General features: G+C 42.1%; 1 protein-coding gene across 2 annotated transcripts; it reads left to right on the forward strand.

Moving 5' to 3' along the window:
- Positions 1-18: 18 nt before the first annotated feature.
- Positions 19-24,442, forward strand: mideasb (mitotic deacetylase associated SANT domain protein b). Of its 2 annotated transcripts, none has more exons than XM_030719669.1 (13): positions 19-379; positions 6,147-7,897; positions 9,641-9,913; positions 10,503-10,839; positions 11,854-11,920; positions 13,331-13,473; positions 13,859-13,962; positions 16,775-16,850; positions 17,646-17,734; positions 19,493-19,636; positions 20,114-20,233; positions 21,328-21,527; positions 23,184-24,442. In XM_030719669.1, exons 2-13 carry the CDS (start codon positions 6,437-6,439, stop codon positions 23,419-23,421), a joined length of 3,252 nt encoding a protein of 1,083 aa, XP_030575529.1. In that variant the 5' UTR covers positions 19-379; positions 6,147-6,436; the 3' UTR covers positions 23,422-24,442. The 2 variants fall into 2 exon arrangements, with proteins under 2 accessions (XP_030575529.1, XP_030575532.1); XM_030719672.1 differs by lacking the exon at positions 19-379 and adding an exon at positions 3,778-4,133.
- The last annotated feature ends 2,589 nt before the right edge of the window (positions 24,443-27,031 follow it).

The following is a 27,031-nucleotide window of genomic DNA, read 5'->3' on the forward strand; positions in this document are numbered from 1 at the left end:
AACTAGGTGCCGTTGAGCCGTTAAGACAAACTGCACGCGCCCTCAACATCCCTGTTTCATTAGTCGAGTTCATTAACACTGCAACTAATTAACATTTTAGCAATTTATTGAACTACATTTGCCTTCACAGTCGGTACGATTCTCACTAATTGTTCTAAAGGGACGTAATGTCCCATTCCAGCACCGAGTGCTAGCTAAACGGAATCAATGTGTAACTGGGAAGTGACGCCTGGTGAAGAAATCGGGAGAGGAAAAAAACAAAAGTTTGATGTTTGAGTCAGTCTCTACAGTAGCATGTCGCCAACATTAGCTGCAGCGGGGCGCCGTCGAAACAGCGAGATGTTGAAGGCTTATGTGCCATGGAGGGACAGAGTTTAATGTAAGTACTGTGACGCTATAAAGGCTTCTTGTGCATGCTGCTAAGTGTTTTGTTTACGAGGCAATCACTCGTTATTAGCCACATTAATGTGACATTACTAGACAGCTAGCTCTGATCTGACTCCTTTTTTATTTTAACCTATGTCCCCCTTACACACGCAAGATGCAAAAAGCCCCCGGAGTTTCATTCATAACAGCGATGTCATTTATTTGAAAAGTCCCTCCTACATAAACACTGACATCTGCATGTGAGGAAGGTAGCGACGTGCTGAAACGTGACTTTATTAAGGAGAAGCATCAGTTTTGGTCAGCTACTGCAAAAATACGTCAGCCGTTACAGTGACATTTAGTGCACTGTTTAAAAACGTCTCTTGTTGTGTACATGATAGATTAGATTTCATGTACTGATTAAGAATATGGGCTCTAAAATGTCAGCAGATAGAGGAAAAATACTTAGTTTTTTTGTGCTGTCTTGCTTTCCTTTTCTGAATTTCGTTCTTAACTTAAGAAAATGACCTCATATATTATTGACTAAGCAATTAATCAACCAGTTGTTTCGGCTGTCACCTTTAAATTGTGCATCCTGGAGAGAAAGCTCACTCCAGCGTACCTGATGCCGTGACAGACATGACAGTCTGTGAATGTCTTCAGGCTTTAAACTTTATATTTAAGATCCACAGAGAAGAAGGGCAGACTAAAGGCCTGTACTGTCTTGATTTTGCCCAGTGCTGTAACAAAAATTCAAGGAATTCAGTGATAATTTATCCTTTACACATAAGAAAAAAAAGAAAAAAAAAACAACCCTGTGCAGTCTACTGTTGACTAATTAATTACTTCTAACTACAGAAACTATTTTACTTTTTTAAGGGCTACTTTATGCAGACAGATGTTTGTGTCATGATGACCTGACATGATATTTCAACATGGGTAGGTCATGCCACCTTAATTTGGGTTTGGTTCAAATTTACAAGGTATTAATGACTAACAATGCATGTTCAATGAGGGATCACAGCAAAGGTAAAATATTAATGGCTGTCCAACTGTACCCTCAGTATATATTTATAGGAATTCATAAAATAGCAATTTGACCAACAGCCAGTGTCATTACCAATGTTTTTGTTTAGTTTCCTGTGGGGTATTTTAGTTTTTGGCATTTATTGTCTTTGTATGCATGGGAAAGAAAGAAATCTTTAGCCCTTTAGCCAGTGCACAGTGTCACATGTGAAAACCACCACTATTATTAATGTCATACAAACATGCCCAGATCATTGCAGGTTACAGGCTCCTACTCCTGGGCACAAATGTTTGGTGGGCCCTAGCCAACTTATTTTCATGGTCATGCTTTTTTTTTTTTTTTTTTTTTTTTATTCAGTAATTAGAAATATCATATAGGAATATATACATACATGTGCACAGAATAGTTTTAAATAGAGACCATCATAATACACAGTTTCACTAAAAACTTTAAGGATAATACTCTTAAGTGTCCTTACACACACACACACACACACACACACACACACACACACACACACACACACACACACACCTGTATCACTGTTGTACTTGTTCACAGTCCCATTCAGATGAGTGTTAAAATAAAAATCAGTGCACAAGTAGAGCTCAGAGAGCTTTTCTCATGAAAAGCACGATTTTGGGATGTGGCCGCTTATAGAAAATGTATCATTTTTTTCCTTCTCAAAGGAAAAATAATAGTAATAATGATTCAGGCAAAAAATATTCCCTGGATACTTGCTTCTTCATTTGTGAGGTGCAGCAGGCGTTCTGCTGATGAGAGCAGCCTGGCTTCTTCATTTAGCTTTAACCACAGTTTCAGGTCACAAATCCACTGCGATTGTGCTGCTGCTACATCTACCCTCTAAATTAACTTGCTGAATTGGTTGAAGAAATAATGGAAACTTTCATTAAAAACACATTACCCTGTTTTTTTGTGGTTACAAGCAGCGGAAATGAGCTTCCTCCAAAGGGTAGCTGGGCCCAGCCTTAGAGAGAGGGTGAGGAGCTTGGCCATTCAGGAGGGGCTCAAAGTAGAGCTGCTCCTCCTCCACATCAAAAGGAGCCAGTTGAGGTGGTTTGGGCATCTGTGCCTCCCGGGCGCCTCCTAGGTGAGGTGCTCTGTGCATGCCCAACTTGGAGGAGGCACACTGGAAAGATTACATCTCTCGGCTGGTTTGAGAATACCTCGGTGTCCCCATGGAAGAGCTGGAGGAGGTGGCCTGGGAGAGGGAGGTCTGGGCATTTCTGCGACCCGGACCCAGATAAGCGGCATAAAATCGATGGATGTTTTTCTATTTTCCTCTGTCATTTGGTAACCCCACTTCAGCTTGTTTCATTTGTTGTGGAGGTATTGTGTCAGCCATAGCTAGCTGAGCTTTGGATAGACTCAGCAATGTAGGGGCAGAAAGGGGCAGGTGAAATATAGACTAAAGAACTGCATTCTCCCTATCATATCATTTTGTTATAATAGAAATATATATAAATGTTTATACAGTTTAAAGATCTAAAGTTTTTTTTTTTTCATTTGACTCTTGGAATTGGGCCCCTTGGCAAGTGGATAATCCAGCCCAGCATACAGATGGTCAGCTGATATATTAGTGCACCCACTTTAATTGCACCTGTGCACTTCCTCCTATTGGATGTTTGTGAAACAGCCAGTTTCTACTTCGACTACATCTCATTTCCACTTTTATTTAACAATATACTTATTTGGATAGTAGTTTCAGCTGTTTTGCATTTACAGATCCTTATAATCTCTGGTTCCAGTCTATGATGCAGTATGGGGATTTGCTCCTTATCTGTATTTTCTGTCAGGACATTGGGCGTGTATTTTGTGCTGTTTCCTAAGGTAATGAAAATATTATGTTGCAACCCCATTGAATTCAAGATAGTGTGGTTTCTATGAAGTATTATTTCATTGTTGGATATGGAAAGCTGAATCACATTACCCCTGTTATAAACACTTTCTGTGCCTCACACCCTCAGAGGCCTCTGCAGCCTCCAGAAATAATCTTCCGTTTGCTGTTTCCATGTGTAAACATTTCACATGTATTTCAAGAGAAAATATTCAATAGAAAGTTGTTTGTTTTTTTTTCAATAGAAAGAAAACAAGAAGTGTGAATGTCGTGAAAGGAAAGTGAACGTCCTTCCCCCTTCAGACCTTCGGTCCTCCCATGTGTGTTGGAATTTCCCGCATGGACTGAGAAGGATCTTGCTCCGTAAATTACGGCGCCTTGAATGTCAGAGGAAGACCTTATATGGGCAGGGAAGTGGGTGTGGCCAGCGCGCTGGCGGTGTTGGAGGGATGGGTTGGTGGCTGGGGTGGGGGGAAATCACAAGACGGTCGGAGACACGGAGAAGCTCCGTGTACAGCAAATAGGCCGCATTGCCAGTGTGAGATTTTAGTGCAATCATAGTGCAACAACGTGCAACAGACAGCGGCGGCATTGCGCTCGTGTTTCTGCAGATTAGCGCCCCGTTTCCGATCGGGAAGGACTTCTGTTTACGCAGCAACATTGACCTCCCCAATTTTCCCTCTTTGTAAGGGGTGGTGAAGAGAAGAAAAGTAGCAGTGAATGAGGTCAGCAACATAGCATGAGTCAACCTTGGGGATGTATGCAGTCATCATCGCAAGAGTGTATTGTGCGGGCCTGCTGCCGCTGCTGGCCGCACAGAGCAGCGAGTGTGCGATCGTGCGGGCTGAGCTGCCGTTAGTAGCAGCTTTCATGACAAACACAGTAAGTAACGGGGGGCACGGGGCCGGAGCCACGCTGTCGATGACTGTGGCGTTGTTGATACGGTCGACACTGCATGTTATTGTGGCCACAGCTTGCTGACAAAGTTTTGTTTACCTCGCTGCGGCGGACTCTGCGAGCGTAGCTGCTGATCGTCGGACCTCCGTGCGGGACTCGTCGCTTGCCTTGTAGGACGTGTTTAACGTGCCAGTCAAAGCGGATTGCAACGCAAATGCATGGAAAGAAACGTGACGTATTAATCTTTTGACAAGTTGAATCGATTAGCGTTGTCTGTTAGCCGTGCCACCGCACTTTTTTTCTTTTTTGTCACGGGAGCTGCATTGTTGTTTCGGTTTGTTACAATGGGACACGGCATTACTGAGTAGATAATCCGTTTTCTGCAACAAAGGGCTTCTCGTAAAATAGCGCTGATCTGGCTGACCACAGAAAGTGATGTGGAGGGAGGGGGGGATCCAGGGGAACATGTTGAGTCTTCGTTCGTTTTCTTTATTTGTGCAGGCCGCGTATGAGCGCTGGTGCTGATTTTGAATTAGGAAATGGCGATGGATTAGGGCGGCTAATGGTGCTTGACATTTATTTTAAGCCATTTAACGTGTTAGTTTGTTTATTGGGCTAAACCCCGGGGCTTGTGTAAGGCTTCACTCGCGATGCGTCATGATGATCTCTCACCTCAGATGGAGTGGTTAATGCTGGGCATGGTCACCCTTATAATCAGCAGTTATTTACTTATTTATTTATTTATTGCTCCAGGCAGAATCGTTCTACAACAAACGTGCATTGTTTCGTAGAGGATGTCTTACAGGGTGTGACAACGTGTCTGCATGCATGTGTAACACCACATTGTGTTGCTACTGATGCAAAAACAGTTTCTTAGCCACAGAGTGTGGCCATTCACTCTGTCAGTAGTGCCTGCAGCCAATGCAGGACCTGAACAGCTGCAGCTGTCTATTTTAAGAAGTGTGTGTGTGTGTCTTACCAGGTCACCAGAGTAAAGGGTGACAATTGTCAGTCACTTCCTATGTTGTCAGAAAGGGCCTTTGGCAAGGCCATCCTGTAAAGATTCTTGTATTCATTTACATAATCATCTTGTCAAATTGTCTTGTGCAACATGAGTCGTGCAGTGATTAAAAATCCGTAATGCTTTTCTCTTTAGATCGTTAAGTACTGCACAAGATTTGTTTTGTTTTATGCAGATGGTGGAATGATTGAAATTTACACAAAAACAGCCGAGATCTTTTTGACAAACTGCACTGTGTCAAAATCTGTTCCAAAGCTTGGACACCGGATAATATTTTTGATAACGGGTTACCACAGCAGTTGTCAAGATCCCTCATAAGCTACGAAAGCCTTGAAGGCCATTTTGACTTTTTCCTTGCTCCCCGCTCCCCCCTTTGCATAGATAGTTTCATACTGACTCATCTTTGCTCACTTTCAGTTGCCCTTCTTTTTCAAGTCTACAGCCATGGTTCAAAGGACACGGGTTCACTTTTTCTTTTTTTACCTTTGATGAGTCACGGAGTTGTAAGAAAAAAAGGTGGTTTCTGTCACTTTCAGCCTGCTGTCTGTTAGGCGGGAAAGGGAGCTTCCTTTCTGTCAAAGGTCGTGAGCTGTGAGAAGTTTGATAAAGGAGATAACGCAGTGGTGCAATGAACATTTAACATTTTTCAGTGCTTGTTTTTGTTCCGGTGCTGATGTAAAGGCTTATCATTAAACATGGCACAGTAATATATCCTGTGATAACATTTCCAGGAACTATTGATTTCCAGCTCTGTATGCAGTTCTGGTTGTATACATGCCATTCTGTATGTAGGACATCATCCCTTTGTCATGTAGTGAATAGGCCGAGCCCTCGCATGCTCTCTTCTCACACGTGCTGAAAAAGCAAACAACGGGTTTTTACACCACTGAGGCAGGGATGCTAATGAGACCCTCCAGTGGGAGAGTCCCTTTAGACTGCTGGCTCGGTTCTTGACCTCTGTCTCATTTTCTCTACAGGGTGTTGCCCATGAATGAGCAAAGCACACAAACTTCTTCATATCTGTTCACCCCCGGCTGACAACCTGTGATTAGGTCACAAAGAACTTCAGAGGGGATAGAAGATAATCTTGCTTGACCTGGCTCCTGCTTAAACTGACGTCAGTGTGGTTTTACGGCTTTATTTTATTATACATACCCCACAGAAGGGTATACTTGTATATTTCCATCTTTGATGGTTGGATTGATAAATACAAGTGGAGAATTATTGCTTTAGTTGACTGAAAATATTTACCTGCTTCGGAATATTCATGCCCGTCATGAGCGTACCAGCCCAGCAGAAACCCACCGCCAAAAGAACAGGCAAACGCATCACATTTTTCAGTGATCAAAGTGTAGCAATGAAGGAGACTTCTCAGCACCCGGATGGGTCCTACTATGTTCCAAGTGGTACTTCCTCAGAGCCTGGACAGAGCGAGGCTGCAAGTACTGTGACGTCCAATCCAGAGGGCCCTCATATGTACCTCAACTCTGTGATCTTCAGCCCAGATAAGGGTGACCACAGCAGAGGTCATTATCAGCAGACTGTACCCATGAAGTGGGCTCACCAGGAGCCCACTCAGCAGCAGCCAAGAGCTGCCTCTTGGACCATGCCTAACTGGGGCCAAAGCTTTGCAAACTACATCGGAGGAGTAAATGACTCAAGGACCCAGAATGTGTTTGTGAAATCAATGCAAGAGACCCCTGGCCTACAGCCACATCAACAACCCCCTAACAGAGCTGCAGACAAACCTGCAGTGGAAGTGTTTAGGGATGTAGCCAAGTCTCGGGGGATGGAGTGGGAACAGCAGCAGTCCCAAGCCTTTCAGGAGACCTTGAAATCAGGGGTGCTCAATACCCAGCAGCAGAGTATATCGCACCCAGGAGGAAGCTCGGTCTTGCAGTCCTTTCAGGTGGCCTTTGGTCAGCCTAAGCAGCATCTGCCTCCCTACTACCAGACCTTTCAAGGGAACAGGACAACTCTGCCTAACCCACCAAACTACTCGGCACCAAATGCAAAACCCCAACATCACTTACAGCAGCTGCAGAAGCAAGAACAAATACAACGGCAACAACATATAATCCAGCAACAAATGCAGCAGCAACAAATCCTTCAACATCAACAGCATGTGCAGCAACAGCTACAGCAGCAGCAACAAATACAGCATGAGCAGCAGCAACAAAAGATACAGCAACAACAACAGCAGCAACAGCTCCAAATTCAGCAAATGCAGCATCAGCAGCATCAACAAAACCCCCATGTGCTTGACTATTACTCTGGTGTACAAAATGTAAACCCTCATGCTCACCCCCAGCCTGTTGTGGTACACTCCCAGGAGTCCTCTGGTCCAGCTCCGCCAAAGATCCAGGAACCAATTATCCAGGACATCACACCAGAACCACAGCAGCCATCAGATCCATTGCAGCCCCCTCTGCAGTCTGAGCCCCTGACTCAGCCTCAGACACAACTTCAATCCCAAACGCAGCTTCGCAGATCTCGGCGGCTCTCCAAGGAAGGTGGCGCACCTTCCGACAATCCCTTTCTCTCTGTCCCCTTGGAGCAGGCGCCGCCGGTGCTTCAGGGACCTCAGAACGGGGCACGAGACATCCAGGCAGCCCCAACAGGTGTCATCCAAAGCACACGCAGGAAACGCAGGGTTTCCCAGGAGGTCAACCTGGAGATGCTTGCTCAGAAGGCCTCAGAAAGGGAGTCTCCACCATCACATCTCAAGGTAAATGTATAATTTGATTTGGAAACTGGCAAAATATGCAGCCATTTTTTCCCCTTTGCCTTTGCTTTTATGTGCCTTTCTGTTTTCTGTGTTGTTTTGCCCACTCATCTACTTCTCAGCTGTTTTCTATCAAGTATAAAGACTGCAGAAATAAGCATTAATAGAAAAGGACAGAATGTTCTGAATCCTAGTGATTGCACTGCAGTTTAAATCTAAACTTGTCACTACAAGCTGGAAGCCTTAATTGCAAATATTTCGGTGAGAGCTCGAAGTCTAGTTTTCTAGTGCTATCCCAGGGTATAATTGCATTGGGATTTTTACTCCCAGAGCAAGAGTGGGAACTGGGACAAATGCCACTGCCAGGAAAACTGTGCCAAAACTTGTGTTGTTTGTGATTAACGTGTTGCTGGAAGAGATGCTGAGTGTAATCAGAGCCCAGTGAAGTGTACACCACAGAAGTAAACTGTTCAGCTCTGCCTTGTGGGGAAAATCTGCAGCTAAAACAAAACTTCATATAGTTAATATTATAACAGGGTAAAATAAGCTTTATGAGCAGGTCCATGTTTTACTTTTCACTTCTCACAGGGTTTGTTAAATGTACAAACCTGATATTATACCTTGATGTACCATGCAAAGTCATACAGTTATCTGTGTTTATGTGCTGAATGTCTTGATTGCGCAACAAACCCTGTTGCCAAACAGTGCTGAGTCAGTACGTCTATAGTTAAGCATGGCTTTGCCCTGAATTTGCCTCACAGTTAGCTGATTGTACAGACACTGTGTTTAGTTACATGCTTGCACACCCTCCCAATCAAAGGAGAGAAACTCCAGCCTGCCCTCCCCCCCCTCCATCTATTCAGGGAGGGGTGCAGGGTTGCCCGGCCTGCAGTGCTCAGCAGAATAGCTCTCCACCACTTTGGTGGAAGGGCTGGAGTTTTCCACCAGCAATAATGAGAGCTGCTCCAGCTTAGCCACACTGCTGCATGCCTTTCTAACCATGAAGATGCAGTGTGCAGAGACAGCATGCATCTGCCTTCGGCTGTCCTATAATGTGGTAGTTTAGATTACTTTGAAGTTGTTCCTCAGTTGATCGCAGCACAGAGGCTGCTCAGGCCCACTCATTATGGTTTCTCGAAGGAAAAACTGTGAAGAATGCTTTTGGGGGTTTGTTCCATTGAAGTGCATGTGAAATATGTCACTAAAGTGCTGCACCTAGCAGTAAAATATAGTTTATGGAAAGCACAGCGAAATGGCTGAGAGTGAGACATTATCTGAAATTTGGATGTTTGAAATGTTCTTTCATTTAAGAAAACATTTAATGATTGAGTGCATGTATCAATTAATTTTTGTTTAGTTTTGTTTTTTGGGATCCCAACTTACTTTACTGATTAAAGTTTAGGAGCCTGCTCAGGTGACTTAACACCCATCCTGTTAATCAGATCTATTTGCTGGGTGTGCTAAGCTGGAAAACAAAGCTACTCGTCCTTGCAGTTGGTAGGGGGTGGCCTTGTTTGCAAATGTTGTTTATAGGGAGTTGATTTAATTAGTCATCCTCCTCTGGTCAGTCTGTAGCTGTCACAATAGCGTTGTTTCTGGAGTTAGATTTTTTTAATACCTTCAAGCTCTCATTTAGTATGGATGTTGACATGCATTTTCACTGCATATAATTTTTGATATGATTTCATATGTTTAAGAGAAAACCATTTATAAAGAGCTTTGCAACAACTAATTTTCATCTGTCAGGAGCCACACAGGCCTTGGAGTCCCACAGAACAAGAGAGCATGAACCCTAAGCGACCCCGAGACGACAACCTTGTTCCACTCGTCATCCCCGTGTCTGTTCCAGTCCGGAGGCAGGAACCGTCGTCTCCCGAGAGGGACGAAGCAACTCTGGCAAATAGCTGGCCCCACAGGTCTTCAAACCCCCAGGAGCTCGGCCGCACAGACCACAAGCCCTCGGTCATTGTCACTCGAAGACGCTCACTCAGGAATTCATTGTCAGACAGTGCAGAGCAGGTGGGTACATATAAATTCTTGCTGCTTTTTTTTTTTTTTTTGTTTTATTTTTTGTGTTTTTTAAATTTAAAACACATTTTTATATACAGAACTCATTCACCAAACTCTAAGAAGGAAATGACAAAGAAAAAGGGAGAATAGACTGAAGTCCCATCTTTTATATGTCTGTTTTTTCCACACACATCCAAGGATTTATTCCACATTGTCCCACCCACAAATACCCCCACCCCACTCATGCTTCATGTCTTCCCTGCCCCCATATTAGACCTAAACCATTTCTCCCTTTCTCCCTATTTATTTGTATTTGGGAGGGGGGATAACTGGTGAACCATTTGCTCTGTCCCAGATCAAGCAGATTAGCAGGGTTTAGCAATGCCATGCTGTACATTATGTACCTAAGAGTTGGGGGGGGGGGGGGGTCCCCCCTGTTCTCCCTCTATCTCTTTGAAGGTTTTTACAATCACAAAACCAGTGTGTGTGTGTGTGTGTGTGTGTGTGTATATAATGTATTTTTATGTGTTTTTAATGTAACACACAGAAACTTATGTGATGACTTCACCTCTTTAAAAGACATTTCTTTCCTTCCCAGAATGATAGTGCAGAGGGTGAAAAAGATGACGACGGCAAAAAGTCCAAGCGTCGTCCACGCCCTGAGCCTCTCTTCATCCCACCACCTAAACCTTTATTCATCGCCCCATCCGCCTACTCCAGCATTACACCTTACCAAAGCCACCTACGCTCCCCCGTACGCCTTGCCGACAATCCTATCACCATGCCCCCCTATACGCCACCGCCAATCCTTAGCCCTGTTCGTGAAGGCTCTGGCCTGTACTTTTCCACTTTCTTGTCATCTGCTGCAGCCAGTGGCCCGGGCCTGCCCCCTCCTGCTACACCCAAGTCAGCCACACGCAGCCTATTACGTTCCAGTAAGTAAAAAAATTAAGTTTATGAGACCTAATTTAATTATCCACAGAACATCTAAACTGGGGAAATTAAAACTTTTGTGCACTTGTAATAAGCACCTTGCTGTAGTTCACCACAAATACCTGAATATCAGAGCAGATAAATTGTTTAAATTAGGGGTGGGACTTTAACGCGTTAATTTCGATTAATTAATTACGGGGAAATTAACGCGTTAAAAATTTTAACGCATTTTAATCGCACTTTGCACCGTGGAACGTTTCTCAGTGCGCGAGTTCCCGGCATACAGATTATATCGACGCACAATGTCCAAATTAGGGGCCGCATCCTGCGAAGGACCCGGCCCACGTCTTTCGCAGCCCACGAACACGAACGGAAGTGAGCGGCTAGCCTTCATATCAGCTGCCGTCACCTCTGCGTAGCTCATGTCGCCTAGCAACCGTGAGTGCGAAGCACAGCTGTGTAACAGCAGCTGGTTAAACGGAGAACGAACTTTTTCTCCTTTTTGTGGTTTAATTTTAAGTCTTTAATTCAAAATAAGCTGTTAAAACAAGCATAACACATTTCAACATCAAGGAATACAGCTGAGCTAATGATTAATTTCCAACTATAACAAGTGAGACATTAATGTTGAATAAAACTATCCAGTTATGATGCTTAACTTTAATTTCAGGTGTTTGCTTATCACAGGAGCACTGCCACCCTTCATTGGTCTGTGTAGTAGACTGGTGGGAAAATAAACAAAATTTTGAAGTTTAAGCTTATGTATATTGATTCATTCATCAACTAAACTTAAATTAATATTTCTCATGTCAAATATTGAAATGCGATTAAAATGCGATTAATTTCGATTAAATAATTACAAAGCTTGTAATTAATTCGATAAATTTTTTTAATCGAGTCCCACCCCTAGTTTAAATATTAGCATTATGAATAACTACATGTTAGTGTACTCCTGTGCTGTCTTTTTGTTGTTGCTAGACTGAGTATATTATGTTTGTATTATGCTGACACTTTAGACAGCTGCGACATCACACCACCGGTTTTGTCTGCTATGAGTGAGGCCACTCCAGTCAGCATTGAGCCGTGAGTATTTCTCCTGTCTGACCAGTTTGGAGGTTAAGTGCCATTTTGAAAGGAATTATATTGGTACAATGAATTATTCAAATCATAACAGTGGATTGAACTATGAAATGTCTTGAAGGAAAATATAGACCCTCCCCTTCACCACAGTTACCACTGAATTCTTTCGCTCTGTCATCCACAGCTACGATTATTACCAGGAGTTGTCTTTTTGAATCAACTATGCGGCCTAATGTCTCAATAGATCATTTCCTTTTATAATAAAGACAGTTTGAATGGTAGTAAGCATACACAAAGATGACAGTTTAGGTTATCCATGTAACCTGGTTTCAGTGTGATATGCAAATGTTATTTAAAGTTTTGGCAGGGTTTTGAAAATGATTAGAATGGGCACATGTCCAGAGTTAACAATGTACCACATGTAGCTGTTACTGATAATGCAGAAGGGTTACGTGTCTCGTTTTGGTTTGAGGGTACTCATTGGTTGCACTTAGGTTGTTATAAATACAGAGAAATAATATTGCACAATCTAATCAAAAACATTTTAAAAAGACCAGCTGTTGGGAAAGAAATCTTAGAATAACTCAGACATTGTGAGGATTAGAACTTCAAACATATTCTTAGGTAAAATCAGCAGTTACTCCATAAATGAACAGAGCCAGTGATAGCTGGGTGTGTATGAAAATTAGAACTGCATTTTTTTCCCCCCATTTTGGGAGGGGGGGCTCATTTTTTTTTATAGTTCTGTCAACAGTGAGTTTAGTTTATGGGGTTGCATTGTGCAAGCTATTGCCTCACTGATGCCAGCTGCTCAGATGTTAGTCAGGGACGTGCTAGGGAGGCCTCCCATGAATCATGTTTTCAGCTGGATCTGGTGTACTTTCAAACACACAAGAGCCTTTGCAGGTCAGGTTTTAGCAGCCCACTTTCTCTGGGGGAGGCTGCCAGAGTAGACACACACACACACATATACTCAGCTGGATACACTGCAGTTTCTCTGGAAATGCAGGGGAGGGAGGGGATATCCTAGCACTATCTGTTGACAGCATCATTTTCACAGCTGTAGCACTGAGATATCTGGTTTGCATTCATATGTAAGCTATTAAAGAATTGTATCTATGATTTACAATTATTTTTGCCCTTTTTCTTGCAAAGGCAAACACCAGTTTACAGTATAACACCTGCAATGTTCAGAGCCAGAGTGCCTCTGTAGTTTTTCTGTGACAGGGAACTAAAAATAAGATTTCAGAAATATCACAAGCTTTACTGTAAAGTGAAACTTGATGCTCATGAAGCATATGCTGAGTGAATAAATGCCTCATGAATGCAGAAGGAGTTGATGAATTTTAAATAGATCAATCCAAAACTGAACCGTCTTCTGCCTTGTTTCTAAAACTGATGTCCTGTTCCCAGGCGCATAAATATTGGGTCACGGTACCAGGCAGAGGTGCCAGAGCTGAGGCAGCGATCGGCTGTCGAGCTGGATCATCATCGTGCGGACCTGGTCTGGGTTCCCCTGAGCGAACTGGAGGGAAAAACCGACTTCGAGGAGAAAGGTTGGGCACTGCCTGAGAGTTTTTGAGAACATGATGTGAAACGGAAAGCTTAAATAACGGCACACAGATCGTTGGTGCAGGACCAAGATGATTTTGTGAAGAGTTAAATTAATTAAAGATAAATTAAAGTTATACACTTTAAAGAAAACATTTGGTTCTTTATAAGAATTTGAATTAATAGTATAAAAATTTTCTAATGTGGTGAAATATACTTTGCAGTAGGTAAATTTGTTGATTTCTGGGTAATAAACACACACCAGTACAATGAAACCATCCATACTGTGTCTTTATGTACTGCATGCTGTATTTTTTTATAATTGATCTTAATTTATCTTCTTATTTCCAGCACTGTATGTAAAATATTTTTTCTCTCTTGCTCTTTCAGTGGAAGACCTCATGCACTTGGCCTGCTCCAGCGTTTTGTGTGGAGGAGGCACCAACCAGGAGTTAGCCCACCATTGTCTGTATGAGTGCAAAGGGGACATAATGGTGAGCGCAATAGAACAATCCATACTGACTGCAACAGGGATTTCCATGAATAACAGAAACATAACCGGGAGCTGTATTTCAGCATTCGGACTCAAGCCAGGTTTTCTTCTAACCCACTCATTTACACCAACCTGTTTACCTCTTACAGATTGTTTTCACTTACAGATCGCAGATAAAATCTGTGTTCCTGTGTCAGTAACTAGTGTCTTCTTGTGTTCAGGTGGTCATCATCATCATTTGTATAAAGTGCCTGCATGCTCAGTCTGTTCATTATAACAGCATATATAGAAGAACGTGCACATCAGCATCTGTCTTTCGTAGAACATGACTCAGGCGTAAGGCATCATGCACAGTCCTTCTGTGCTCATTTATAATTTCAGTGGTCCCAGTAGCAGAATTCGTGATTCATTTTTGTCACAGTACAGAAGCAAATAACAACAGTTCACAAATAAATAGTTAAAACTAATATTTTTTTAAATAGCTATTTGACTTTCTGTACTTAGCTTGAGATTTTTGATTTCTTTTGATTTAAAATCTCATGTGAACAGTACTGTCTGTCATTTACTATAGGAGAAACCAGGCAGATGAATGAAGAACAAAATCAGTATTTGTACTGATGTGTCCTTGTCAAAATAATTAAATCCTGCCTGCAGAAAACATGTCAAGCTGCAGCTTCAGTACGCTGAAAATAGGCCAGCACTATTTCAAAAATGTAGCCACCCGTCCACTGAGACCGTTTCTGATGAGGCTTCAGTGAACAACATGTGAACAGTGAGCAGTAGATGGCTCAACTGAAGAGTCAGATTTATCTCTCAGGGCCTGTGTTAGGCCTTTGTTTTATATATATATATATATAAAATAACACACACAGACTGCCTGCTTGTACATGTAAGGTTTAGGTCATGAGTGCACCTGCATGTTCATGTTTTAATGTAGTCATTAAGTGCCTTCAGCTCAGCACTCACTGAGTCCTGAAAGGAAGTGAGTGATCAGTAGATTTTCAGGTTGCTTTGTTCTGAAACTTTGGTGGCCCGAGATGACGGAGATCGTAAGACCGTTTGGTTGTTTAGTCAGAAGCAGACTGATCCTTATTGAGCCACATAGTTACACGTGCTGTTAGAGGCCGTAGAGCTGAAACACTTTTATTTAATCAGTTGAGAATCAGAAAATAGTTAATGCTATTTTTTCTTAAGTAAATATGCCAAATCTTTAATAGTCCTCATGTTCTTAGTTGCAGGTATCTGCTGTTTTTCTTTGTTATACATGGTAGTAAACATATCTTTATTGGTTGATAAAATTGCTAGCTGCATTCCCAGGTGATCGGTATTACGTTCTAACTGTGATTTTTGCCTTGATTCACACTTTGACCTCACATGAAAGATCAAGGCATCATTCAAGATGGCATGCCCAGTAAAGCGTACCATTGCTGTCAGTCATGTTATCAGGTTCACACATTCTTGTTAGCTTTACTCACCAGAGAAAACATCTTAAATGCAACATGTGACATAAATGTCTATGACCTTGCGATCACTCAGCGTGGCGTTACTGAGAAATCTGCCCAGACAGATGGGTGTTCCACTACACCGCAGCTATCATGCATCCTGTGTCTCATATTTACTGCAGACCACTAGTTGCATCAGAGCTCATCATCAGATCTAGTGAAGATTTCAGCACTGATACTGAAACATGCAAACCATTAAGTGAACTTTATCTTTCACAGCTGCATCCAATGGCAGAATAATAAAACATTTTGCATTTGCATTTACAGAAAACACACCAAACCTCAGTGTGTGTGTGTGAGGGGGAAAAAATATCCTCTGTGCTTGTTGTAATGAGGTCAAATAGTGGTTGCTGTTAAATGATGATGAGGCAGCATCTCTAGTGGCTCTTACCCACCATATCAGCCCCATTAAATTACCAGCAACTGAGCATCCTGGGATTTTGTTTTTTATAAATGTATCTATTTCATTTTTTGTTATTATTGTGTGATTAAATGTATTATTATTAAAAGGTGGGAGGGATGAAGCAACAGTTGCAAGGGGATGCTGGGATATTAAAAAGAAATAGCCAGAATTGGAAATAGAAAGCAATGATGGCTTTCTATTTGCACCTGATACAGGAGTTAGTGTAAAGACGACTTAAAAGGATCTAACCTTGTGTGGTATAATCGTGCATGACCATCGTCAACAGAGGAAGACTCTTTGCATTGTGCATTACATTGTCCTTCATTACAGTGACTTTAATGAAGATCCTAAATCAATACTTCCATTACTGAAGCAGGAGTTGACTTGCAGCATAGCAGGAGAGCTGTCAGAGTGCTTTATGATGCTGCTGGTTAAGATTTCAGGCCCTAGCGACCAGCAGTGGTCCAGCGTTGTCAGGGAAACCACAAAGGGAGGGGGAGGGGGCTGTCAAAGCGCCCACTCTCTGCAGCGGGCCGGCTCGAGCTGCCGCCTTCCAGCATTCGTGCACAGTCAGTTTCTTCTTAAAGAACACAAAGTTAATTGTTATTTTGACAATGGCAGAGAGTGTGCGCGGTTGTGATATAAAACAGTGAGATACCTGGCATTTGCAGGGAAAATGAGAATGGTGGTTATCTCAGTCCCTAGTTACCTGTGAGCAGTTGATTCATGGTTTGGCTCAGAGTGTTTTACAGATCTATAAAAGCTCAATTTGAGCGCCTAATAGAGCAAGAGTAGGGTTTGTGTAGCAGGAGGGACTGGCTGTATAAAGGCTCGTAACAATCACTGCTGCTGTGCCGTGTTTACTCACTTTCAAACATTAATGGTATGGCATGGTATTTGTTTTTCAGGCTGCTCTGTCCATGCTGATGCTGAGGAATCCAATTTTCCCAAATTCTCATCATCTGTCCAACTACCACTACTCAGGTAAGTCAAGGAAAAAAAGTATTTTCAAATAACCTTAGTTTTTTTTTTCTCCAAGTTGTTTGGTTGGTTTCAGTCTGCAGTGATATTACATTCATAGTGTGGTGGTTTTAGACTGTTGACTTGACAAAGCAAGTTGCTATATAGTAAGATATTAGACTGAGTTTATATTAAATTGCATTGGATAAACTATATTTATGCACCATCCTGGTTTTTGTGACATTGTTGAGTAAAAGTCACATCCATTGCTGCTCTTTTTTTTTGAAACCCCACTCATTCAATATACATTCTCATAAATCACTGAAAATTCAGATTTCAACCAAGATGAACCTGTGTGTGCGCATATTTTGGCTTTTCATTTTATTCTTTGGACCATTTTTAACCCTCCTTTCTGTGCTTTCATCATTAAAACAGTGATTGACTTTCTGAGTGCTCAGCCTTGCTTCAAAGCGGCGGCAGCTGCAGTAGTGAGCGTGTGGTGGTGGTGGGGTAGTGGGTGACTGTGGAGGATTGTCAGGGTCAGTGTGATGAGGGAAGCAGGAGAATTGGGGAGGGGGTGGAGAGGCTTACAGCATGTGGTTAATCCCAAGCTGAAGACAGGGGAGCCATTGTTTATCCAGTAGTGTGTGTGTTGAGAGTGGGGGTGGGACTGAACTTGACAGGGCTCCACTCACCCTTTATATAATATGGAAATAGTTTTGGATAGTTATGGAAATGGATCACTACATTTTTCTTTCTACCTCTCCTTGTCCTCTTCCTCCTCCTCTCCCTCTGTCTGTCCGTGCCTCCCCTCTGCAGGATCAGACAGTTGGACATCAGCTGAGAGACGCCAGTTTAACAAAGGCATTGCTGCATACAAGAAGGATTTCTTCATGGTGCAGAAACAGGTACCGTATGTCTGTGCTTTCAAACTTCAAGAGAGGAAAGCCTTGACTCTTGTGGTGGAAGAACAAGGCTAGTAGCTGTCAAGTAAGCAGACTTTGTACTGTGAACAATGTGCACACCATATTTTTTTTTTTTCTCCTTTTGAGTCACTTAGGAAGAGTACTTCCATCTGGTTTGATTATTTGGTGGGTCATAGTCAACACCGATTATGCTCAAAAATGATATTATTTTGTTATCTGAACCATTACAGACATCAAGGTGGAAGCAGTTATCTCTCATTTCAAACTTTTTCATTTCAGTGTCTCACTGCCATTTTGGATATATGATAACCATAGTGACAGTGTAGGGCCAAGTGAATAAGACCCCAGTCACATAGGCCTAGAGGGTGGTTCGCAACGATCTGGCAACCAGGGGTTATGAGGTGAAAAATGTGTAATCCCTGACTGTACCTTTGGTCACTAACTGCTGTCCCCCGTAGTTTGCGTGGAATATGCCAACTTGTCTGCACTCACCAGCTACTTTGAATGAGAGTGAAACTGTGAAAAGACAGTTTGCATTCAAAGTAAAATGTGTTGGCTTCAGTACTTTTACTTTGAAGCCAAGCATTTTCTGTTTCCAGCTTGCTTCACATTAGATTGTGATCGTAGTTAGCGAGTTTTTGCAGGTGGCATCTTCCATGCAAACTACAGGTGACTGCTAGTGACCAAAGCAACCCTAAGGATGTTTTTAGTGCAGCACCCTCTTTGTGACCAGTTTCACCCAACAACAGCCAGCAACCACTTGCCAAACAATTGGGGAATACACATTTTTTCCTAGCGGAGGTTGTATCACATCCAATATGGTGGATGTGATACAACCTCAATATAATCACTTCAGACAGTTTTATCTTCCATCAAGACAGAGCCACACTCCCTCTCTCACATTACTAAGAAAGCTTCTCTCACTGCATCTAATGCAAGTGTTAGCTTAATAGTGTGCCTGAGCAAGCTAAAATTGGGTACTAGCATGGGTCACGCCTTCACCATATGGTCAGCTTGGAGAGCTTGTTACCTGCCACCACATACCAAGCACATCAGCTAGTTGACCAAGCCAACCATACTAGCTACAAAGTGGTCACCCAGTAGCACAAGCGCTAGTCACCATGTTAGCTAAATTATTGTAGCTTCATTGGCCAAATCAAATTGAAGCTTCTGAATTCAATTTGGCACTCACACTGTCTTTGCTCTAATTTAAAAAATGCCCTTTGAGCATTTCTAAACAATTAGAAACTTGATTTGAATAGATGGAGAGACAATAGTTTATTGATAAACTGTCAGGTGTCGAGTGCACCAGGGAATTGTGAGAGGCGTTTGTCATTAATAGTCAGCAAATTATTTTGTCTATAAAGAAAAAGAGATGTAGGGGATTAATCAATATTGAAATTAATTATTAGGTCCAGCTGCATTTGCATCAGAGTTTCTTGAATCAATCAAATATAATTAAACTGAAGTTGAAAATTATTCCAAACTGCCATGATACATAAAAAACAATAAATAAAAAAACACATCACAGAATGGTTTGTCTGAGTATATTTTTAAGCTCCAAACAGTTGTTTCCACAAATAAATGACTGGTTGAAATTGCTGGTTTTAGCAGCTCTGAAATGCTTCTTCATCCCAGGGATGTTTTATAAAAAGAGAAGAAATATTCGCTAACAAATAACGTGTGTGTGTGTGTGTGTGTGTGTGTGTGTGTGTGTGTGTGTGTGTGTGTGGTTCACAGGTAACCACTAAGACAGTGGCACAGTGTGTGGAGTTTTACTACACTTACAAGAAGCATGTAAAGATCGGCCGCAATGGGACGCTAACCTACGGTGAGACAGAGCCTTTGGAAAGCAGGACCACAGAGGAGGAGATGGACCACAAGGTCAGTCACAAATCATGCTTCACATTAGCTCTGCAGAAGTTAATGTATAAAAGGCAGTCTGTTTAATAAATGCAGGAATCCTCATTGGTGTTGAATTGAACCATGTAAAAAGCTGCAGCCGTTTCCACCTGTGGCACATGGTGTTATAGTAACGCACTGATAATAGAAGCAGAGGTTTTGTTTGTTTTTTCATGCGTTGAAACATTGCATTGTTTTATAGTAACTCAATAGAGCTGCATACATGTGTAGCAACACTTTTGCTATAGTTGTATTTAACTAGCCACCTTTCATCTTGTATTATTTCCAGCATATCACTTCGTAAAGTATAAATATCTCAAAACCAATACGTAAGAAAGATGCAGTCTGAATGTCATCATGCATAAATTAGCTCTCCAAATATGCTACATACTAGTAGATGTAAGTCTCCCCCCCCCCGCGAAACATGTCTTATAATCATCATATTTCTTGGGCCAGCAGGGCTCTCACAGGCTGGAGCCACAGCGGGAGGAGGACAGCAGGAAATGGGAAGGGTCAGCTGACAGGAAACAGGATGTCTGCCCTACCAGAACGTCTCACACGATGCAGTCCGCAGATAATGTAAGTGTGAAAGTAGAAGATCTGTATGAAGTAGTGAATGAAATCAAATTGAGCAGTGCAGCAGTCTATCCTTTCACTCTTTTCTTATCTCTTAGGCACTGTTTATCCTTAATTTTTATCCTTTGCAGTCCCATTTAACATACATTACATTTTTGATCTATCAACTATAATGAGGCGTTTGGTTAATGGTGAAAAGGTATGACCAAGATGCTGCTCTGAAGGGTCCATGGAAAGGATCACTTGATAATTTCCAAAGAAAACGCAGTTTTATATATGAGATGAAACAATATTTGCTAATACAACACAAACCCAAAGCGTGTTAACTCACAGATGAAGGTTAGTGTTCCAGGTGGAAGCTGCTTATTTTTTTTTTTTTTTGAACAAATAAATATGCAATTACTGTTTGTAATTATGTGGTTGCACTGAATTTCATTTATTACTGTGGTTATCCTAAATATATATTTTTTTCATCTTTACTATTCTATTTTTGTGCACACACACACACACACACACACACACACAAAAAACTATTCTAAAATATCTTGTGCTAAAAGGCAAGCGTTTTAGCACACATTTATATCCAACATAGATATATATTAATTTCAAGTGAAGAAAACCTGTGCAGGAGAGTTTGGGAGCTCAAAGTTGAGCTAGATTACATTGTGTAAAAAAAAAAAAAAAAAAAAAAATTATTCTGCAACAAACTTGCTTTAGAAATTTTTATGTTCTTGCTTTAGACATTTATTACACTTGAGAACTTGTCCTTCTAAACTGCCTGAGTTGCTGGATGGGTGTTGGTTTTGCTGCCCCCTACTGGGGTTTTGGAGAAGAAAACTCAAGTCATCCCCTCTGCAATCTGTATTGTGTAACTCCACGATGTCTGTTGCCAAACAATGACTGGACAAGAAATGTTTGCTCCTCTTTTCTTTTTTTTTCTTTTTTTTTTTTTTTTGGTTGACAAAAGATGCAGCCTGGTTTATTTGATGCTGTTTCATTGTGTCCTCATTCATGCTAGCTGCCAGGTACATGCATACTGTTGAAGGTATTTGGAGTTTTTATGTTAATGACATCTCTGTCTTTTATTGGGTGTGTAGCCTGGGACTGTTCTGATCATGAAAGGCCAGGAGGATGTGGGGAGGGAGCAGCCGCTTTCCCGGGTCATTCACCCCCCTCAGCCGCCACCTCCCAGCTCCAAACAGCGCTACGACAGCAACGCGCGCAGGACAAGTCCTTCCACAGGGAACAAAGGCTCAGCCGGACAGGAGGGAGAATTTCCCTGCAAGAAATGTGGCAGGTCAGTGATCAGAAATGTCACATCAGTCACTGCTGCTGTGTTAGAGATGCTGGTGTGGGTCTGTTTGCTTATGTAAAGATGACAGCAGCACTCAGTCAAGTTGCGTAAGTAGCCTTAGACAAGACAAGATGGTAAATACACAAAATTCTGCAGGAAATATTTGTACTTCTATTGCCCACTTGGAATATGAATGGTAAATACAGGGAAGTGTCTCATGGTGTCTCTGAAAGAATCAAACCGTCCTGTCATGCTTTGGTAAAATAACAGCTCGTCCTCTGGCAACACCGGCCCTGTTATTGCCAACTGTGTCCTAGCAACCGGAACACAGAGTAGATATGGCACATCACACCTCCTGTCAATGCAGCTCTACCCAGTGACTTGAAGACCGCTACGTTCGCTCTTCACACCAGCTCACTGTCCTCATTATAAACTATCCTCCACCACAGAAATTCAGCTAGGTGATTCAGAGCCTTGGAAAAACACGCTTTAGTCCCAGTGCAGACCTGCTGCTGTGCCACATGATGGAACATTTATTGTGGAGCTAAAATGATCAATCCGATAGCAATTTTGGTACATCCTCTTGGAAATTGTAATGTTTCTCCACAATTATATGAGAAAGCACAAAAGGTACTGAAAATGATTTTTGTTTATAAGCTTGTTTTCATGTATCCTACTGAACTTTGACCTCAGTGTTTACAGAGAGACAGAGTCTTTGCTGTCTGGAAGCACTGAGCTTAGAACGAGTAAATGTGCAAGAACCTTTTGTGTCGATGTGCAGTACTTCAGTATAGCTTGGATAAATAAGAGGCTTTATGATTAGATGTGACCATGCCGGGCAAACAGCAGCTGTAATGGGTTCCGCCTTTTTCCAGACAGCCTTGTTTTCTTTGCATGAGCTCTCTGCATTAGTGCTCCAAGTGAGTGACTTCATCTAAAAGGAGACTTACTTGCTTGACCTGTGATGCACGTCAGGCAAGTTTTTAACCTTGTTAACATGTCTATAGGAATTTTTTTTTTTTTAAATATGCTGAAAACAAGTCATCAATGACATGGCTGTGGAACTGCAACGTACCAGTGAGTTTCAAAAATACAGCTTAGAGACCTAGTGTTTCATATGTAACTAGTCTGAACTAGTGATGAGGAAAGAGATTTGCAACACATTATCTGTTTTGAAAAGTCACGCCAGAGGACTCATGTCTGTGCACTCATTTCAGCTCACTGCTCTCTGTTTAACCGTGTGTCTGTTTTGACCCTCCATTTATCATGGTGAAACAGACTCGCATAGCCAGGACTTAGCTGGTGTCCAGTGTGCTCCTGCCACTTTAGTTTTTCTTTAAAAATCCATAACTTTTTTTTTTAACCTCTCTTGATGCTTAAAAGCAGTGTTCCTGTGTTCCTGGCCTCCAGACTTCTAAATTGAACACTGGGTTTTCCTGCTTAACAAAACACAATTAAATGTGGACTAGCACTGCATTCCTTTTCAGGAAGCAAGAGGACCAGTTTGCATATTTATAGAGCCTTGCATATTAAATGAGGCAATTGTGTAGAATTGTATCTTAGCTGTTTTTAAAGCGTGAAGGGATTAATGTAACCACTTTGAGCAATGACTTCTAAAACAAAGTGCATCTTTGACCTCCTTTCCCCTAAACCCTGCAGGATTTTCTATAAGGTGAAGAGCCGCAGTGCCCACATGAAGAGCCACGCCGAGCAAGAGAAGAAGGCTGCAGCACTACGGCAGAAAGAGGCCGAGGAGCGGGCGGCAGCAAAAGCAGCAGCCGAGGCCGCTGCCATCCTAGCTGCACGGCAGCAGAACGGGACGCGACAGGTGGGTGGCGACAGCACCAATGATGACTCATCAGACGGAGAGGACGACGACGACGATGACTGGCAGTAAAGGGAAGGCCATACATACTGACTGCACTGGCAGCATGGCTTAATTACTGGGACAGGAGAAGGACAATAAACAAAAATATAACTAAAGAAGAAGAAACCCTCCAGTGAAGTTTCTGTACATTTTGTGAAAAACGAAGATTTCTGTTGCTTGGCACATTCAGGGACAGATCAGCTCCCATGTACTCATTGAACTGTGAATGCATGGACTGAGTGAGAGTGCGTTTTGCGTGGAATGATGTGCTTTCCAGAACTCACCAACTCCCCTTTACTCTGCTTGAAAAGCTTTTTCAAGCGTTACCTCTCTTGGTCACAGGGCTCGGTCAAATCAAAGCCATGCCGCTTCTCTCGGCGCTGTCCTTTTCTCCGCTCCCAGCCGCGGCCTTCTTCACCAGTTTGAATCTCTCCCTGCTTCATTTTGACAGGCGTGGGACTTGTGAGATTTTTTTTTTTTTTTTTTTAACTCTTAGGATGAGCCACAGCACCCGCTTAAAGCTGCATCTCGACCGTCCGGCATTGGGTGAAGTTTTGAAGATATGAAATTGGACAGCTGGGGGGGGTGTTGCAGCGAACGGAGGCTCCTGCTGTTAGTTTCTCCACTCTGGGACAGACAGATGGATGACTGGCATGCGCAAACTGTTGCCTCTATTTCGCCGCTCTCCTGCACTCAAAGCTGCCAAAAGCTCTCTCAGACGCATGTGCGCCAAATGGGTTCTGTGTTCATTTGGACTTTTGTTTTGTGAAACCCCGCCCGCCCCTGCCAAGCCCTCGTCACCTTTTATAGCCCCCAGTTAGTTCCTTACTGTTGATGCCTTGGATGTTATGCTTTTTATCTTAAAATGACAATCAATTTTACACTGTTGTTTTTTTTTTGTTTGTTTGTTTTTTTTATCGATATGTAAACAGGTAACGTTACTTTTTTTTTGCCTGTGTTGCTATATATGGTTATTGTTGTTTTTGTGAATATTCCTGTTTATGATTATTAATATTATATTCTGGTATTGGCTACAGTTTAATTAAGCGCTTTTTCCTCATTTTGTCCTTTTTTTTTTTTTTTTTTTTTTTTTTTTTTTATTTAAACAAAAAAACTAAAATAATGCTACTTGCTGCCTGTTTATAACTGTGAGATTTTGTTTTTTTTGGAAACATGAAAATGAAGAAAAGGCAGAAATGTATGTGCAATAGAACAAGTTGACCCTCCCCCCTGTTACCTGAGTGTTCAGACCCCCCCCTCCCGCGCACACACACACACACACACCTTCTCCTTCATGCTTACAATCAGCTGCTCTGGATGCCTCTCTGGCAGCCCTGTAACTGATAGGAGGTATTGACTCAGACTGTTGAAACTGCAGGTCTCCATAGATGCACATATTGAAGCAGAAAACAACAACAACAAACTCAAGATACAATTCCACTTCCCAACTTTACTTGCACGATCTGGCTCAAGCACTCTTTTACAGCAAACTACAGTTGTCATCCTATGTAAGTAAATTATTTACTTCCATCAAAAACAGGCATTGTGGGTTTGCTCACTGCAGACTGAACCAATTTTGCTGGCTTCTAGCACATATTTTCTACCTCAGTATGCTTTTTTCCTCATGCTTCCCATCCAGTTACTGATGATTGGATAATAAAAAAAACTAAACTTTTCTTCATGGCTGATCCAGACTGCATGCTATTATGCATTTGCTATTATGCAGTGTTTTTCACTGCACTACCAGTTTCACAGATTCCAAAATCTGACTTTTTTTTTTTTTTTTCTTTTTTTTCTCTTGCACATGACCTTGACCCAAACCTGTCAGCCACAGCTCACAGTTCACGCTCTTCCCAGACTGTTGATGATGGTAAATAATTTACTGGCAAAAGCTGAAAAACTAATTCAAACTTTATGGGATTTTTACAGCTGTCATACAACTCCCCACCACCACCCAAGTGTTTGCTCCCAAGTTTACTATAAACACTTCACACAGACTGTTTACTATCAAACATGTACAAGTAGGCACTAAGGGAGGCAGCATCATTCTCTACTTCAATACCTGACTTTTGCAGCAGACTCTCAGTACCATTATTGAACTGATGCTCTGGCACTAAAGATCCTGATTGCTGATATTTGGTGTTTTCTAAGTTGAAGCTTGTTAGGACAGAAGAATAAGAGTCTCTCACTTTAGTCAGCATGTGTTTCAGTCTGCATTTATATTGTTGTGGTACCAACATGCTCCACTGAGGGCTTTGCTGTTGGGGGGTGGGGGGTCAGCAGCTTAAGGACAGTGCGACACACTTAACCAATGCATTTCATAATTAAATGGAAAAATGTGCAAAGTAAATTTAATTTAAATGTGCATTAATGGCATAGCTGTGATGAGGAAGCTATTTCAATGACTTCTATTGATTTTTATTACCCAGAGTGGCTGATCAAAGGCCAATATTTAAATCTTTCTAAGCCTACACCGGGCATCTGTGGTCACCTTTTTTTTTTTTTTTTTTTTTTTTTTTTTTTTTTCCCTGTTTACTTTGTTGCTGATATGAGGCGCTGAACCGGACCATGGAAACGGTGTGTTTGATCGGTCTATCGCTACATATCTGTGTTAAGCCCTTCAGCCCCGAGCCAGCTTCTGTTTCCATAGCAACAAATGGGTTAAAGGGTTATTTTCCTTTAAAGGACAAACCACACTGGGGAGCTCAGGGGAGCGGGGAGAAAGGGCTCCAATTACCAGTTACTCCACAAGTTAAACCTGGGTCTATGCACAGACTGTTCGAGAGTGAGTGAGTGTTTGTGTGTGTGTGTGTGTGTGTGTGTGTGTGTGTGTGTGTGTGTGTGTGTGTGTGTGTGTGTGTGTGTGTGTGTGTGTGTGTGTGTGTGTGTGTGTGTGAGTGTGGCAGGGGGGCACCATGTTAAGTAACTCTGTGTGTGTGTGTGTCTGTGTGTGTGAGTGCTGTGAGGTCAAATGTTTAACTGTATGCCAGTCAATGGGAAGAAAAAATTGCAGACTGTTCACATATTTGATATGTTAATTTATATTTCCTTCTTATTTGGGTTCGTTTTGAGTTTCATGTCGGGGAGGGAGGGGGATGTTGCCGCAGAAAAAAGATGTTGACGCTTCTTCAGAGCAGACTTGTGGGTGAAATCGAGGCCACGCGCTTTCCTCGTTTCATCTGGACGGTTAAGGGAATTTCGAGGGGACAAAAGGTTTATTTAGCTAAAGATTAATCTATATATGAATGGAATTCTATGTTTGCATACTTTCTATGCTATTTTCATATGAGGTTCACACTAATGATGAAAATGGAAAGGAATCTCAAGTGCTTTTTACTACAGTGTAACTTATTTGTTTTGATTTGATTTTTACCACCTGTGTTTTTAGTAATGATTTATCAAGCACTGTATATTAAAGTTTTAAAATATTCTGCTGGATTTGGAGTGGCTTTTTCCCCCCCATGATCGAACACTAAACCAAACCTTGTCTCAGGCTCCAACACTGGTAGTTGCTGTCTGTATTAGTTCCAGGCAATCACACACAAGGGGGCAGCATTGCTGCAGCGGTTCATGCAGGTAGAAGGAGCAGAGGAGGGAGCTGCTGGGATGCCAGCTGAGAGCCGGGCTGTGCTGTGTTGGA

Source organism: Archocentrus centrarchus, chromosome 22 (genome assembly GCF_007364275.1).
Source record: "Archocentrus centrarchus isolate MPI-CPG fArcCen1 chromosome 22, fArcCen1, whole genome shotgun sequence".
Lineage (NCBI taxonomy): Eukaryota > Metazoa > Chordata > Actinopteri > Cichliformes > Cichlidae > Archocentrus > Archocentrus centrarchus.